The 17893-nt window shown below is 43.0% G+C and overlaps 1 protein-coding gene across 1 annotated transcript in view; it reads left to right on the plus strand.

The window, feature by feature from the left end:
* Nucleotides 1-17893, plus strand: part of ITGB5 (integrin subunit beta 5) — a 106635-nt gene that overhangs the window by 79089 nt on the left and 9653 nt on the right. Inside the window, exon 11 of the mRNA XM_039495147.1 lies at nt 16684-16906. Within this exon, the coding sequence (XP_039351081.1) occupies nt 16684-16906 (223 nt within the window). The remainder of the gene's footprint in view (nt 1-16683; nt 16907-17893) is intronic.

Genomic DNA, 17893 nt, shown 5'->3' on the forward strand with positions numbered 1-17893 from the left:
AGTTTCACTCATAGTGAGGTTGCTCTTTCTATTTGTAGCAGGTTTAATTGTGGATCCTTATTTGACCCTGCATCTGGGCTGATCTGTCTGTAGAAGAACACTCCCATCTCAAATCAGGTGCAGTGCCATTTACTCTGGAGCCCTTTTCCATGTGTGGTTTTCTAGTAGAGATTGACTTGCATTTTAAATAAGTACAAACCAGCGTTGCCACTGCCTTCGGCAAACATCCTAGATATAGGCTTAATTTCATTGATCACTGAAATGCAGCTACTTCAGGGGTGGGAAGCAGCAGCTGTCTGTCATGACGCTTCAATCTGGGGCAGTTCATTAGATATGTCACCTAAAAAAAATAGCTCAGATGTGGGAATCTCCCTCACATCCTCTGCAGTGAAGACTGATGCAAAGAATTGATTCAGCTTCTCCACAATGGCCTTATTTTCCTTGAGTGCTCCTTTAGCACCTCAATTATCCAGTGGCCCCACTGGTTGTTTGGCAAGCTTCCTGCTTCTGGTGTGCTTAACAACATTTTTGTGTTTAGTTTTTGAGTCCTTTGCTCTTCAAGTTCATTTTTTGGCCTGCCCAATTATACTTTTACACCTGATTTGCCAGAGTTTCTGTTCCTCTCTGTTTTCCTCAGTTTTTAAAGGATGCATTTTTGCCTCTAACTGCTTCTTTTTCTTTGTTGGTTAGCCACGGAGGCAGTTTTTTTTGGTCCTCTAACTGATTTTTAATTTGGGGCATACATTTAATTTGAGCTATTATGGTGTTTTGAAAAAGTTTCCATGCAGCTAGCAGGCATTTCACTTTTGTGTGTGGCAACTGAGCAATTTCTGAGATTCATTTTTACAAACTTCTTTTATTTTCCTTTCATACAATAATTCTTACAGGTCCAGTATAGAACTGTCAATATGCATATAGTATGAGAGGTACTCTATATGTTCTGTTTAAGTTTCTGAGGACAGTCAGACTAAGTACACTCTTTCTATGTTGAGACTTTTAGGGAATGTTTAGAGGTACTCTGTGTTTTGCTTACATTAGTCTTTCTCAAGTACGAGAGCCCTCTTAAAGGTTCACTTCCTCTTTCTTTGACAGTCAGTTTTTTCTCCTGTATATCTCTATTTTCATTTTTCCTCAGACTAGTTTCTGTTCTGTTTATGGTTTACTCCTGGTGCGTCTGGTTTCCTCTTGTCAAAAAAAAAAAAAAAAGGTTGTACATTCTGGGACACTTCTAACTATTTAACAGAAAAATATAGATCTAGAAGAAAAGGATCAAAACCCATCAGTGCCTAGTCTCCAACGGTTGCACATAATTGAGCACATGAGGACACCCACATAATTGCAAAGAGTAATCCCTACATGATGTGTCCAGGCAAAGGCCAAAATAAAGCAATATGTCTGGGGGAGAAAGTCGATGAATATATCCCCAGTCCCCAGTTTAGCTATTGATGGTTCATGTGAACAGGAATGGCAGTAATTAAGCATCTTATCCCATTTGAACCCAAAGATACCATTGGCATCCATGTAATTGTCCGTTTATTTCTTTTATCTTATTAAAGTAGATTCTGCCAACACGATCTGGGTGGGTCAGAGAATGCTAAATATTAAGCATTTCATAGAATATCAGGGTTGGAAGAGACCTCAGGAGGTCATCTAGTCCAACCCCCTGCTCAAAGCAGGACCAACACCAACTAAATCATCCCAGCCAGAGCTTTGTCAAACTGGGCCTTAAAAACCTCTAAGGATGGAGATTCCACCACCTCCCTACGTTACCCATTCCAGTGCTTCACCACCTTCCTAGTGAAATAGTTTTTCCTAATATCCAACCTAGACCCTCCCCAGTGCAGCTTGAGACCATTGCTTCTTGTTCTGTTATCTGCCACCACTGAGAACAGTCTAGGTCTATCCTCTTTGGAACCCCCTTCAGGTGGTTGAAGGCTGCTATCAAATCCCCCCTCACATCCAGACTTTGATAGTATTAGATTTAGATCCTCTCTCTGCCTCTGGAATGAATCCTTGGTTCATCCTATTGCAACAGTAGATGTGGGACAGGCATAGCTAGATATGGATGTCTCTGCTTTCCTCCTATTCACCTCACCTTCACTGGAAGAATGAGTTATCAAAATACATGTGTTTTTGTGCCCTTTGGGAGGGGAAGAAAACCCAGAAAGCAAAATTTAAGAAAAAATCAAAACTGAGATGGACTAGAACCAAAGATCTGAATCAAGATCCCAGGTCCAAACAGCTCCAAACTTTTTAGGAAAGTCAGTATCAAAATTAGTGTTTTGACCTCCATCTCTACTTTTACATTTTGTATATGTGTTTAAATATAGGGGGAAACTTGAGTCACATGTCAGTAGGGATATATTCCTAATTCATTTCTACTTTCCTGAAACAGATTATTGCAAAGATCACCCAACATGCAATAGGTTTACAAAACAGTCTCCTCAGATTCAGGAAAATAGCAGTCCTCAGTGGCACGGAATAAAGGCAATTTAAGATTCAGCTGGGGAAATTGTTTTCTTCCTCTTACCTAGAAAAAGTAGATCAGGAGCTTGCTCTCAGTCTCTCATAACACAGAAAGAAAGGGGATGTTCTATAAAATCGAGAAGTGACAAAACTGGTAAAAGGAAATCTATTTTCATGTCCTGTGCAATTAGACTTTGGAACTTACTACCACAGGATGATGTTGAGGTCAAGAATTTAGCAAGATGCAACATGGGATTGGATTTTTTTTTTTTTTTTGGATAACAAGAATAGCCAGAGTTGTGATAATTGATGCTAACAAAAGAGTTTTGGAAAAGATATATAACCTCATTCTTCTGGATTTAAGTCAGTCTGTAACTACTGTAGGAATTAGGAAGAGAACTTCCTGAGGGGTGGATTATCCTATATCTACTTACCATGAGCTTTTCTTGTACCTTCTTCTGAAACATCTGGTTCTGGCCAGGGTAAGAGAGAGGCATTGAACTAGTTGGACTACAGATCTATTCCAGTTTCACAACTCTTATGTACCTAACATCTCTGGCTGCTGTATGTGCCTCTTGTGCCTTTTTGGAAAGTCGTTAACCATTTATCCTTAAAATAACACTGGTTTTATTAAAATAGTAAGCAAAGTGTCTAGACAATGACACATATTTTCTTCCCACTAAAATATGTATTAGTTGGTACTGAATGTGCTGTTTACAAATACCACATGTTTGGGATTGTCTTCAGCAATGTTACAAAAGAACCACAACCCACAGGGTAACATGCTCAAATTCCAGCTTTGGGAAGACAGTTGACAAACCTGCTCCATTTTCATTCTCACTGTTTGTCGCTGCTGTAGAGCAAATCAAGTGTACCTTGCACTTCATCATAACCCTCTTTGTAGCAGACTTGATCTGCAAGGTGTGTGGATTTATCAGCTGCAGAAGATATGGAGACACAACTTAACTGCATAGTGATGAGCGTTGTTCTGTTGTTTGTGGTTGTCATCCCCTAATAGCACCTACTGTAGTTAAGGCTGCAAAGCAATCTCCGTTGCAAATTCCATTTTATATGCTCATAACTTTCCAAAACATTCATTTCTTGGATTGAAATGTTCCATAGTTGGACAACTGGGGAGGTATGGACTTATATGTGTGGTAACTGTGTAACTGTGATGGTAGATAGTTGAGTTGTGTCCCCACAGTAGCCTGTGATTGTAATTGAGTGTGTTACAAAAACATGGTGGCAGTTGCAGTGCAGTAGGACCTCAACCTGTTTTAGAGCTCTTGCTATTTTCTTACTCTTCAACTGAGAGTAGCACTGACCACTCTTCCTTTTGTTGTATATTCAGTGTACATCTCTCAAAGGTGTGTATAATGTGTTTTGCAGCTTCAGCCTAACATATGGTAAAGTCTCTTCATCTGTAGGGTGACGTTTATTCTGGATGTAATCAGGCCGATGGTGTTTTATAGATTCATAGACTCTAGGACTGGAAGGGACCTTGAGAGGTCATTGAGGCCAGTCCCTTGCCCTCATGGCAGGACCAAATACTACCATCCCTGATAGACATTTATCTAACCTACTCTTAAATATCTCAAGAGATGGAGATTCCACGACCTCTCAATCTTGGGATGCTGCTGTCACTCTCTTGGGTTGACTTGGGTTTCTTGGGTTGAAGAAAAGAGTGAAGGAAAATGGGTCTGGAGTCAACTTCCTAACTGTATGTATTTTTTTTTTAATCTGAATAGGGAATTTGAGGTAAAGGTTTTTATTGATGGGGGCACAGAAAACAGCCTTTGGAAACTTTTCATGCATCTAATCTGTCCTTTATCTAATTCAGGTATTTTTACCGCATTCGTCACAATGGTAACTGAGTGCACATTTCCTTTTTCTCCACCTTTTGCTTTATACTCAGGCTGGGCAGAATTTTTTGTCTGGTACTCTGTTTGCCACAAAATGCAGTCAGGTTAATTGAAATGTTTTGTGAATTCATAGTGATTTTGCCAAATTGGTTTGGGGGGCGAGGGGATTTGAAAAATATCAGAACTTTTTGATTCAAAGTGACATCAGTTTTCAAATTTATTTCACTTTTTATAAAAAATGTAAAAAGCTCAAAAATGAAACATTTAGTTTTGGGTTGAACAAAACGTTTTGGTTGATCTGAAATGAATTTTTAACTGCTAATGAACCGAAAAATCTGGTATTTTCACAGCTCTGCTTTATGTCCTTTTGCAGCCTTTCAGACTGCAAGTCATGTAGGCCCAAGGCATTCCTGTGGCTGAGCTGAGATCCTGCATGGAGAGGGCTAGCAGCGTAGGGCATCCTGCCTGAATACGCTGGTGCATGTGCTCTGTGTGGCCTACGACACTTCATAGAGGTTTGCAGCTTCACATAGTAAAGAAAATAAAGGAATATTTCATGCCAGAATTTCCACTTTGGGGAATGGTAATCTGTAGATCTTGCACCGCCTAGCTAACAGAGACCAGTTTGAATAAGGTGCAGTAAAAATCCAGCAGCATTTTCTTGGCTCTTCACATCTCCTCCCTATTTTTGTTTTTCTTTTTTCTATTTACCCCTTAACCTTTCCACCTCTGAGTCTGTCTCTGCAAACTTGTTCAGTCTCTCCTCTTGTGCTTGACAGCACTGTGTGTTCCTGTGGAATGCACGTACTCTGGATTGGTAGAATAACAACACAAGGTTTTCTCTCCCTCATTCTCCCTCTCAGTTTTGCTTCCTCTGTCTTTTGTTTCTATGTAAGTGCGAAGGGACAACTGGAATTAATTTAGCCGAAGGATGTTCAGTGCAGTGCTGCACAAATCAGACACCTCCCTTTCTCCAGCCCTAGCCTCTGTGTTAAATAGAACAAATATGCACCTCTGGGTTTGGCAGTTGCATGCTGCCAGGGGTTCCTCTTCTCCGGTTTGCAGCAAAGTGGCTTCAGAAATAAAAATGATTGTGGATTTTTTTTTAATGAGTCTCATGCTGGAATTGTGCACAGGAAGAAAATGAATCACGTTTAGCTCTGGGCTGGCATCAGGTTGTCCATGGACAGCTTCGCTGACTGGAGAAGCTTCCCCTGGTTACACAACTGGCAGAGTCCCTGGTGCAGCCATCGAGCGGTGGACAATAAGCTTCTCCACAGGTGGCTATGCAGGGTACATTCACAACAGCAACCTGTGCTCTAGGAAGAGCATGGATCCTTGCTCTTGCTCTCCCTTCAATAACAGGACTTGGAAAGGGGACTGGGCAGATAACAGGGCCAAGGCCCCACACTCGCCTCCCACATTGGCCTGTATACCTGGTCGTCTGCTCGACTGCATCCAGGCATCACAGAGATTAATGGGAATTTAATTAAATGAATGAGGAAGCACTAAATATTAAATATGCAGAAATGCTTAAATTGATGAGTGATAAATATTTGCAGCCCAACTTTGCAGAACTCAGAAGCTTGGGCAACTAACCAAACTGAACCCTGAGAAGCCCTTCTGTCACAAATGCACTTTGTATCCTTTGGCAATAGAGCTTGCTACCCTCCTTGCCTCGCTCCCTGCAACTGTACACTGAAATGACAGCTTGAGGGATTTTTTCCCCTTTAACCTTCCTAGTATGGTGCCTCCCCCATTCAACCAAAGTTTCCAGCTTTTCATCCATTGTTCCAAGGGTCTTTTTACATATCTGGAATGCCAGCTAGCAACCCCCAGCTTCTTTCCCCACCAGAGAATGGTACTAGCTTGTCTGTCAGTCCAGCAGTAGAGTGGGTCAAGGTCAGCTTTATCTGACTTCTAACAATTATGGTTGACAACTTGGCTGAGGGCTAGCCCTGAAAACAGACCGTTCAATTACTCAAATGCTGCTTTACTAGCACACAGTTTTATTTTCCTGTGCTTCGTGTGGAGAGTTTAATGGGACTAACTAACCCAAAATTGTCACAATATGGTTTTTTTGCTTCTATAGATCTTTTCCTTGAACATATGATAAATGCCATGTGGTCACTGGATTTGCTAGAGGTATCGTCTTTCTGATGAAATGTAAACCTTACAGTCCTAGACACCGCCTGTGGCCATAAAAGAACCTATGTTACCTTTTCTCAGAAACAGGGTATTTCAATTCCTCTGGTGATTACATTTTGCCGATGTAAACTCCCTGCAGTTTCAGATGGGTCCAGGAGTCTTCACTTTCTGGCCAAAGATGATTGCTGTATAGCTGCATTCTCTTGAACAGTTGCTATGTTTCACCCCAGAAGTGACTGCATTGTACTGGGAAAAATTAATCTTGGATACGGTTTTGTATGTTGGGTTATAAAGTGCTTAGGTCACCTTTCAGGTTAAATGAACTATGCAATAAATATCACAGTTATCATTGCTTTTGCATGGTGTCTCCATTGGGAAACTAATCATGTTTCAGTTCATTATTTATTTATTTTTAACTGGTCCTCTGTGTGTCTAGAAGAATAACACCTCACCATTGCTCTCTGCTTATGCCCAATTGTTAGTCTCTAAAGTGACACAAGGACTTCTCATTGTCAAAGCAGAACAGTAGTCGACTGCTTGTTCTTTCCCAAATGGACCAAAGCTTAATTGGCAGGGTTTCCACTCCCTGCGTGGAAGGGAAACTTTCCCCTGTTTGTTCTTTCTTTTACCCCATACAGACCCTTATCTGTATAGATGCCACTTGTAACCCTTCTGAAATCTGGCAGCCTTCCCTAGGAAACCCAGCTGCAGAAAATGCTGCCCCAGCTGCCTCTTTTTCATAGGTATCCCCCTCTTGTCCTCCAGCAGACCTTTCGTTATCGATAAGGCATGCTAATGAGGCATTAATCACCATCACAGATTAAAGAGAAAAGGGGTGAAATGCTTCGCCACAGTAGTGATGGAAGCATTCTGTCAATTGGTCTTTGGTTTTTAAGTGGTGCAGCCCAAGCTGCGGAGTTTGTCTTGTTTTTTTGAATGAAGACCATAACTCATTCCAAGACCCATGCCAAACCTTGTGAATCTTTTGCAAACTTGGCCCAGACTCTTATGTTTATATAAAAATGTGGAACCAGGTGAGTTTCCCATGGGATGGGATTTCTCACAGAAAGAATCTCTCTCTGCTCTAGGGATGATCCTTCGTAATGAGGTCCAGCCAAGGGGCATTAAGTGCCTCTGCCTTGGGAGAGCAGTGTTCCTCCTGACTTTTTTTTTTTCACTGAGCCACAAAGTTTGGACCCCCAAGTTCAGGGATGTTGGGATCTGGAGTCTTGCTTTGGAATTACATCTTCTTTTGACTAAAGAATGGGACCGAGAACTACCCCTTTCTGTGCACGCTCAAGCTAACCCATTTAACAGCTTCACTGATGGCCCTGCATTGCTGCATCTCTGCTGTGCCAGCTTTCCATGGCTGTGCCATGATGTTCCATTGCTAGTCCAGTCAAACACTGGACAAAGGTGGAGGTGCATTTCCTTCCAACAGGCATGGCATGATAAGTGGTAATGATACGGTTAAAACTCTGTAGTCTCTCCCAAGCCCCGCAATCTGTCTTTCATCAAACTGAGTGTTCACCACATGTCCCAGGGTCCTGGCTGCATACATTTAGATGATTCTTGATCATGACAACAATGCGAAGATTACATTTATTGCCAGCCTAAATGGACCTAGGTAGGGGCGGGGAAGGGAGTAAGTAGTGGGGAGACAACCTGTAATTGCCCCATAGAAGTTTCACTGTATTTGGAAGGGTCTGTAAGAGCCAAGTGAAAATGGCTCTTTGCCAAGCAGCCTTCTTTGTCATGCTGACTGGAGTACAAGAAAAAATGGGGTGAGCTTCAGTGACTGAGACTGAGTCCCTTTTGGATCATGTTCATTAGGTGGTTGCAGATGGAATTCTTCAATGCTCCTGCCAGGTTAGAGGGTTGGCTTTTGTCAACACTTGAAAATGAAGTGTGCAAGAGATTGGAATTTTGCAGGCAGACAATCCCCTCTGCTTCCTTGTGGATGGTCCCTACAAGAGACTGGAATTTTGTAGGCAGACAATCCCCTCTGCTTTCTTTATAGATGGTTCCTGCAAAATTCCAATCTCTTGCACACTTCACTTTATATATGGTTCCTTTTATATATAAAAGGAACCATACACACACACACACACACACACACACACACACACACACACACACACACACACACACACACACACACACACACACACACTTTACAGGGTGACCAGATGTCCTGATCGTATAGGGACAGTCCCGATTTTTGGGTCTTTTTCTTATATAGGCTCCTATTACCCCACACCCTCTGTCATGATTTTTCACATTTGCTGTCTGGTCACCCTACACAAAAGATACCTTTGCATGTGTCAAATGCACATACTCCACAAGAATTTTTGCATATATATTGTCTTTTTGCAGCTAATCATTTCCGACTCGATGTCATAAAAGAGGTTATCAAAGTAGCATGAGATCTAACTAAGAGGTCTGTCCCCTTAGTTTTAAAGTGTGGGTCACCTTTAGTTATAAAACTATTCTTCAGTCTTGACTCTCCTTCAGAGCTGATGAAGAGGAAAGTTTATGGGGGAGGAGCTGGAGAACTGCATGGGGAATGTATTTGACATTTTTCCACCTAGTGGAGGCAGACTCCTGAGCTCTAGGAATCACTTATGCTTCTCTATCAGCCCCTTCCGGATGAGCTGAGGAGCGATGTGGATGAGTTTGAGGCTCTCTGATAGCATGGTGGTGGGAGATGTTAGAAAAACCTCCATTAATGAGGACGGACTTGCGTAAGAAGGACTGCGATGACACAGAGCCCTTTTCAGTGTAGGGGGATTTGAAGGATAAGGAAGTAGGAGGGAGGAGGAAGTGGGTCCCCTCCTTCCCCCAGGAGAGAGATTACAACATCCTCAAAAGGATTAATACTAAAATATCAATGCTTGTGAGCACTTGGATAATGTCTTCCATGTATGGTTTTCAAAGTGCTTTCAAGCATTGCCCCAAACACACCAGGGTAGGAAACAGGCCAGTAAAGTGAAGCACAAAGACACAGATCACTCAGTGAGTCAATTGAATAGAGCCAGGAATAGAACCAAGGAGTCCTAGGTCCCAGGCCCCTCCACTAAACCTGTCACCAACAGACCCCATGTGACTCAGATCAAGGCTAGGCTGAGACACTACTCACTTAGCAGAGACTATCCAGTAATGTCAGCTAAAGGCAGAAGAGCTGTAGGGTGGTAAGAGTTTATTAAACAAAGGATTTTATGTTAAGAAATCCAGCCTACCTGTCCGTTTTGGCCTTCTGCTTATCAAGTGCTGCATGTTAGAATGAACACGTGCTATTTAGTGTTTAAATTTCAGTTACATCTGAGCATAGAGAAATAAAATGAGAAAGGTCTGGTTGTAACTGTTGCAGGAGCTATGGCAATCCGCTGTGCCCGGAGGTAAGGCTTAGTTGGCTTTATGGGACAACATTTCCTGAAGCCACATGCCTGAGGTGAAGTCCTCATTTCCCCTGAAAGCATCCAAACAAGTGAGGAAACTGGGTGAGTGTGTCACTTTCACAGCCACAGGTGTCTGGTAGCTGGGATCTTGAAAACAGTGCAGAATTAGCTGCGTCTCTCTCAATACCCAAATGTGGGACACCTGGGATAAAGACCCAAAAAGAGGGGGGAGACGCAAAGCATTCATGCTGTAAATTTAGAAGGCTGTGGGATTAATTCCTTTAGTGTGTATGACTCTTTCACTAATGCCAGGTTCATGGGTCTGTATTTCTGATGTAAATAATTTTCAAACATAAAAATGAGGGGGCATCATATTTATGCAGAATGTAGTTAACTTTGGGACTGAAATGAGTGACTTGTCTTGAAATGACAACCACTGAGGGGCTCATCTCCTCTCTGTGCTGCCTCTTCAGATATGATAAACCATTGGATTCAATGCAAAGGCAGGATGCCTGGAAGGCGTCTCTCCTAGAAGTTATAATATACCTGGGGACTATGTTAATTTCACCAAAGGGCATGCCTTTTCATGCCAATTTGCCTTTTCATGCCATGTTTTTTCAATACTATCTTGTGGATGAGCAAAGATGAGCCAAATTCTCTGCTGGTGTAAATGGGGAAAAAGTCCACTGAAGTCAGGGCTCTGTACCCATTTACACCAGCAGAGAATTTTGACCCCCTGACTCTGAATTTGCTGGTTACATAGCAACAAACAGGTAAGCCGTTGTTCCCATTAGCCTCTTGTAACCCGTTGGAATGTTCATGCCATGTTCCCTTTGCCAGGCCCTTTGGAGCAGCACCAGTATTGTGTGCTCATGGGAGTGAACACTAATACCTTCCTCCTTTTGAAAACTTCCTCTGCTTCTGAGCTCTCCCTGCCTCTCTGACCAATGCGAAACATCCAGCAGAGCGACTGCTGTTACCCAAAGTACAGTGCACGCTAGTTGACTTGCATTGCATAAAACTCAGTTATCTGCACCCTTGGAACTCAAACAAAAGCTAAAGCTTGTGGCTCATCTGAGTCATGGAAATTGTTTAGCGGGAAGTGGTTTCATTTATTTGCCTAAGCAGATGCTGTTTCTAACCATAACTCTTTTCCAAACATAGAGGTCTATGTTTTCCAAATGTTCAAAGCCTCAGAGAGTCTTCCACCACCCTCCTTTCTTCCCCTTCAACTATTCATCTCCTGGAGCCCCCATGATCTATTTATGTACACTTCATAGTCCTAAGGATCTAGTTTCCAGCCTAGACATCAGCTGCTTGTCACCAAAACATCGGCTGATGGAAAATTAAGCCAATGAGATACAAAGGTAGATAGAAATTCAATAAAGACATGTGCAAAGTACTACATTTGGAAGGGAAAAATCAAATGCCCATATACAAAATGGGGAGTAACTAAGTAGGCAGAAATGCTTCCATAAATAATCTGAGGGTTACAGTGGATCACAAATAGAATCTGAGTCCACAGTGTGGTGCTGCTGTGAAAAAGGCAGTTGTCATTCAGGGATGTATTAATAGGAGCATTGTATGTAAGAGAGGGGAAGTAATTCTGCTCCACTTGGCATTGGTGAGGCCTCAGATGGAATATTGTGTCCAGTTTTGGGCACCACACTTTAAGAAAGATGGGACCAAACTGGAGAAAGTCCAGAGGAGAGCAACAAAAACGATAAAAATCTGACCTGGATAAGGAAAGGTTAAAAAAAAAAAAGGGACATGTTTAGTCTTGAGAAAAGAAGACTGAGGAGGGACCTGAGAACAGTCTTCAAATATGTAAAAGGTTTTTATAAAGAGGATTGTGATCCATTCTAGGACAATGAGTTTACAGCAAGGGAGATTCAGGTGAAGTATGAGGAAAACCTTTCTAACTATAAGGATAGTTAAGCACTGGAACAGGTTACTTAGCAAGGTTGTGAAATCCCCATCTCTGGAGGTTGAATAAACACCTGTCTAGGTATATTTAATTCTGCCTCGGTGTGGGGGGAATGGCTTAGAGGAGCTCTTGAGGGTCCCTTCCAGGTTTGCACTTCTATGATTCTATGAAGGACAAAGTCTGTGCATGTGCACTATGGTAGCAGCACAGGAGCACACACCTAGATTTGTCAGGTACTAAATTTAGTGCCACCTTAAAAAAATAACCAACCCTCTTTAATCCACAGGAATGGATGAGTAGAGTCTGAGGGGGGATGTTACTAGGAATCATGGGATGAAATTAACCAAAGGAAAACATAGGCTGGATTTTGGGTGAAAGGTCCTGCAGAGAGGTACTAGATTGGTGGAATAACTTCCCATGGGAAATGGTGGATGCTTCTAACATTAGACTAAACAAAGTACAGGAAAATCTGATGTAGGGAAGGGAACAATCCTGCACTGGCCTCCATATGCATGTGTGTTTGCATATCTTAGATGACCCAGGAAGTCTTTTTGATCTCTAATATCTGTTAATCTAATTGCTACAACCCCTTCAGGGATCTCATGTACAACCCAGACACTCTCCAAAGAAGAGCGGCGTGTGTTCCTGTGAACATGTTACTTTGCAGTCCAAAGCAGCAGCAGCACAGAGAGCCGAGCCTCACCCTGCCAATTCTTCTAATTTGTTCTGTGCTCTTGCCACCAGCGTGAAAAGGAGAAGCCAGGGGTGGGGGTGGGGGAGCCTTCTGGATGGCCCTTGTTTGCTCATCAAGAATCCCAGAAAGGGGGTGGATGGGTGAAACGAGGACAAGTAGATGTTCTGCCAAATGTTTAAGTAACAGCAGGAGACGATCTGAGCATGGCTGATGTTAGTGCAGCACACACAAAGCAAGACTGGATGGATTTCAGAAGTGCAGAGCGCCTGCATCTTAGGCTTTCCTGAGAGCTGTGGGTGCTCAGCATCTTTAAAGATCAGGCCGTACAAGTGGCCTCTTTGCTGTATTAAGTGAAGCATGCTGGGGTTCCCTAAACAGCACTGGGCACCGCAGCTCCTGTCTAGCAAACTGCCTGTGCTGTTCTGTTCCCAGTCTCTGATCTATGACACAGCTATACAGGAGCTAGTGATGAATCCTACAGAGATGCAGAATAGGGGCATTTTGACAAGTTAAAGACTTTTATTCGTCCGGATTTCTCTTTTGACTGCAGCGGAGTTTGTCAAGCACACGGATCAGCTAGATAGCTTTATTCAGGGACATTTAATGGAGGTTTCCAGTTAATCATCTCTGATGTTTAAGGGCAAATTCAGAGAGAACATTTCATTTCCTAGTCTTATCTGGAGACTTAAAGAGTCTAAGATAATTTAATTTCAGGTATGGAACAGAAGAAAATGTATCTTTTTATGTCTTGGAAAATCCAATTAATCTCTTTGGCTATACAGACCAGCCCTAGTAGATTACATTCAAAACCAAAGATTTTTTTAAAAATACTGTACACATTAAAACTGTGCCATGATACTTTATTAGCTCGGAGGTGTATTAAAATACACCTTCCTCTCTTAGTCTGAGATTACATTCCCAGTTTGGAAGTGAGACCCTTTCCTGATGAGCAGTACCATTCCTTGGTTTATCTTTAGAGCCGGGCTCCTGGAATAATTTGCCATAGACATTATCTTATGTACAGTAATAACTCTTTGGCCACTTAACATATGTCAGTGAGGCAGATAGGGCTGGAAGTGTTCAAACCTTTTTACTATGAAATGCGAATACCATGCAGAATTCCAAGGTTTCAGGAATTCTGCCCCTCCTGGATAACAGATTCCTTATCAATATCAGGTACAGGAGAGGAAGAAGGTTGCATTTGTAGAGAGTATAAACATGCGGGCACCCTACGGCTTGTAATAGTTTGAAGTAGCGAGTTTAGTCTCAAGCAAATGATGGGGCTGTGTGAATGCTCCTTATGAGGCTTTGGGGCAAATGAGGTGGCTAGTAAAATAAAAGACGTTCCTGTTTTCCAGCGCCTGTATTTGAGATGTGCTGTGGCACCTCTGCCAATGCAGGAGTCATGGAAAGCCAGAGAAATCAGAGTGCTTGTGGGGAAGAGAAGAATCTGCATATATTTTTTTAGCAGTCTTGTCTGAGAAACATGAGACTGTTTCCAGTGGGGAAACTGAAGCTGTAATTAATTTGCTGATGAGCATCTATTCAAACTGTTTGGCATTATAAAATATGCATTTGAAAGCGACCTCCTCCTGGGGTTAAGTAGTTAAGTATTCCAGCATTATTTCCAGGGAGTTGATTCATGAAACCGCACACTTGACAACTTGACGCTCCACTTTCAATAACTGAAAGCCTTTGAGATGATTGACTTTTCAGGATGGCTCCACGTCTCACAGCTGCAGTAGGAGGCTTTGCTGGAGGAGCACCACTGTATTGCATTCTCCGTTTATCTATAACGATTGGAACTCTTGTCTAATACCTACAAACCCGAGGGACTGCTGCCAGATCTGCATTGTTTGATGAGCAAGGTGCTTTGAGTCTGTTGAGAGGTATTTTCAGTGGCAGGTGCAGCTGCTTCTCCTTTGAGTTGACAAAGGACCATCAATGACTAAGACACAGGAAGGTAACTTGTAGTTAGGTGGATAATTTTTTGGCAAATAAATCTGAGGTACTGGATTTATTTGGGGGGTGGGCAGGGGTTATTCTGATGCATTTCCTCCCTCTGTGTATTGTAATGTGGGAAAACTCTCCCAAAGAAGCCCTCAGATATTTCCATCTGTTAAAGGAGAGGGGAGGGAAAGATGATGAACTGGCTTATGAAATGGTTAATCCAGTAGCCTTCCGCTGCTCAGACCTAGGGTCAAAACCAGGACCAGTCCCATGAAAGACTGAACCCTGGGCATCTGGATTTGTCACAAACCATTGCAGAGACCAGGGGGAGGAGGAAGCATTTGTACAGCAGCTGCCCACTCTGTGCCTGGCGTGGACCAGTGCTGTACACACTAATTTCCAGCAACCCTAAATTCATCCCAAACTTTAGGGTAAAACAATTGTTACATTCACTGTGTGCATTTTTAAATCAATCTATGGTATTTATCTGGGCGCCCCACACCTCAGTATGAGAGCACCTGACAATCTAATATGTTTGTCCTCCCAACAGCCTTCTGAGGTAGGGAACCCATCTGAATCTAGCTAGGGATCTGCCTAGAAAAGGTAGCATAGGAAGTGAATGTCCAGTAGTTCATCATTAAACAGGAAAGTGCTGTAAAAAGCACTCTAACAATCTTTGATCGCTCTACAATAAAGCTGAGTCCTACACCTGAGGGACAGAAGGAGCTTGGGGAAAGGTGGAGAGAGAAAGCTCTTCTTTCTGAGCCATGTGGACAAGAGGCGGCCAGGCATAAAACCCAGCGAGGGCCGTTCCATTGATTGCCACACTGTGTACATTAGGAAAATCTGATGCTATACTAAGAAGACTGTAGAGAAGTGACCACAAACTCTGTTTTTTCTGTATCTGCTTCAGCTTCCACTGGTTAAGTACAGTGAGTATCGAGATTATATTGACCGTACCGTAGCTCTCCAGCACCCAGCAGTATCTATCTGTTTAACAACATCTTCTGTGCAGCTGCAACCTAGCCATATCTGGGTTAAAAAGCAATATTCCTAAAGGTGTCGTTTCAGAACCTTTGCCAGCTTTCAGCAGGGAAGGTGGGGTGTGAAGAATCAAAGGCTCAGCTGCTCTTTTGCTACTTTTCAGGCCCTTCTGCTTTAAATCACTGTCAGGGAAGGGTTTTCTTTGCTTCCCTCTGTGGTAAACCGGGAGAGCTGGATTTACATTGAAATGCTCAGGCCATTTAGAAAGCCCTCTGCAGATATATAAACAAACGTATCCTTTATTAGCATGTTTCTTTTACCAGGCGGGAACAATGAAGAACTCTGCAAGCTGAAAGAACTTCACCTCTAGCTGTCCTCGGCTTTAAATTATCTGAGGGGTTTCCCCCCCCTTTTAAAAACTGATCCAATAACAGCAGAAATCCTAATGCTAAACCAGGGGGTAACAATTCTCCATTCCGCTTGACTGGAGTCTTCATGTTGACACAGCAACAAACTTTAGGCTACTACTGAAATTTTTCTTACAAAAATAGAAGAGGAAAGAGGAACTCTGCTAGGCCCATTCTGCACGTCTTTGAAAGCCTAGAATCCTGAATATCTGAAATGGATAGTAACAGGCACAGCAAAGTATATATTGACCCCTTTGCAGCAGTTAAGAATATTTTATTCCTGCAATGAGTTGTTGGTGAAAGGTGCTATCAGGGCTTTGTTTGCACTTTAATGTCAATCACTGTATAAGTGGGTAATAGAATAGGAGGCGTAACACTTTAAAGGGGCTCTAGGAATCCAAAATGTTAATCCAGAGGAAACAGAGATGAAGGCAACCATGCTTTAGCCAAATTCTGATTGCTCTGGCTGCAGCATTAAGTCTGTAGTAGCCAGTCATATGTTGGCTCAAGAGGAAGGTTATAATAGAAAACTATTGTCACTGGGCTGTGAAAGTTCAGACTGATTTTGCCACTGCAGGCCAGGCTGGGGGTTACAATAGTAAGAACAATAACTAGACACTAAGAACTTTCTATCTAAGGCCCCAAGTAACTTGATACTTAAGCACTTGTCTTGCATTCATCTTTTTAGCTTTCTAACTCCCTCCCTTCAGCTCGGTTACTGATGCCTCTCTGTTCCTTTTTACCTCCAGCAGTGTCACTGCATCCCAACCCCAGGTTTTTCCCGAGTAGCACGTCTGTTCACTTGCACTGAAGTCTGCTGTTTGTGCTTGTTATCGCTTATCTTTAGGCCATGGAGAGTGTCACTGTGGGGAGTGCAAGTGCCATGCTGGTTACATCGGAGACAACTGCAACTGCTCAACAGAGACTAACCGTTGCATTTCGAATGACAGTCAGATGTGCAGTGGCAGAGGCAACTGTGTCTGTGGGAAATGCCAATGCACCGAGCCCGGAGCCTTTGGAGAGACGTGCGAGAAATGTCCTACCTGCCCAGGTGCCTGCAGCACTAAAAGGTACCTCACCAACTGTGCCCATGAATGGCTCACTCTGCATCATGAAGGGAAATTGTGTTTGATTTCAGAAGTCCTTCAAATAAGGGGCCTCTATCACTGCTTCAGGTTGGACTGGCTGCCTGAGGGTATGCCTTCACTGCAGAGATGGCACCTGGGTTAGCCTAGCCCAGGTGTAAGCAGTGTCTGCCCTGTGTTCTCCCATGTGTGTGTCACTAGGACGTCTGTCTCCCATGGTTCTTTGCGCAGCAGTAGGCTGCACCACTCTGAGTCTTTTCCAATGAATTGTGGGAGAATTTGCGTGTCCTTTTGGGCACACACGGAATTATGGGAAGGCACTGGGGGATTGTTAGTATGTGGCTGGAGGTGTCCAGATGCCTCTCTGGGAAATTTTCCTGCAAACTAGTTTGAGCCTGGCAGAAAGTGACCAATACAGGTCATTTCATACCTTGTTCTAATGCGGGTTCTACGGGGTAATTACTGACAGCCAGATCTGCTTCCCCTGCCTGGAGCAAGGGTTTCATTTCAATGCATCTTGCTATGTGGTACGGAGACAGCACTAGGATGCCAGGGGATGGTTATGATTTAAGAGACTGAAAATACACTGGAAAAGCTGCTTTTGATCATTTAAATGCTTGTAGCCTCACAACAAATATTTATGGTGTCTGTCTTTTCTGCTTTCAGCCATTTCCGAGATGGTCCCACACAAGAAATCTAGATCCCCAAAAGCCTGAAATGAGAGAACATTCAGGGCTGGATCCAAATTTAACAGCCGACATCCATCTCTGTAGGGGGTTACACCAAAGTTCCAAATACAAACACACCCAGACAACCAGGGAACTTTGTAATTCAGCCCCACCTCCAGGGTTAATCTGTCTTTAATTTGGAGACGCTTGGCCAAAAGGTTTCTATTTCTTTTATGATGCAGATGTGTGACTCTGTGCGGGGGCATGCACCAGGGGGGCAAGCAGGGGCAACCCCCCCCCAATA

Source organism: Mauremys reevesii, linkage group 11, assembly GCF_016161935.1.
Source record: "Mauremys reevesii isolate NIE-2019 linkage group 11, ASM1616193v1, whole genome shotgun sequence".
Classification (NCBI taxonomy): domain Eukaryota; kingdom Metazoa; phylum Chordata; order Testudines; family Geoemydidae; genus Mauremys; species Mauremys reevesii.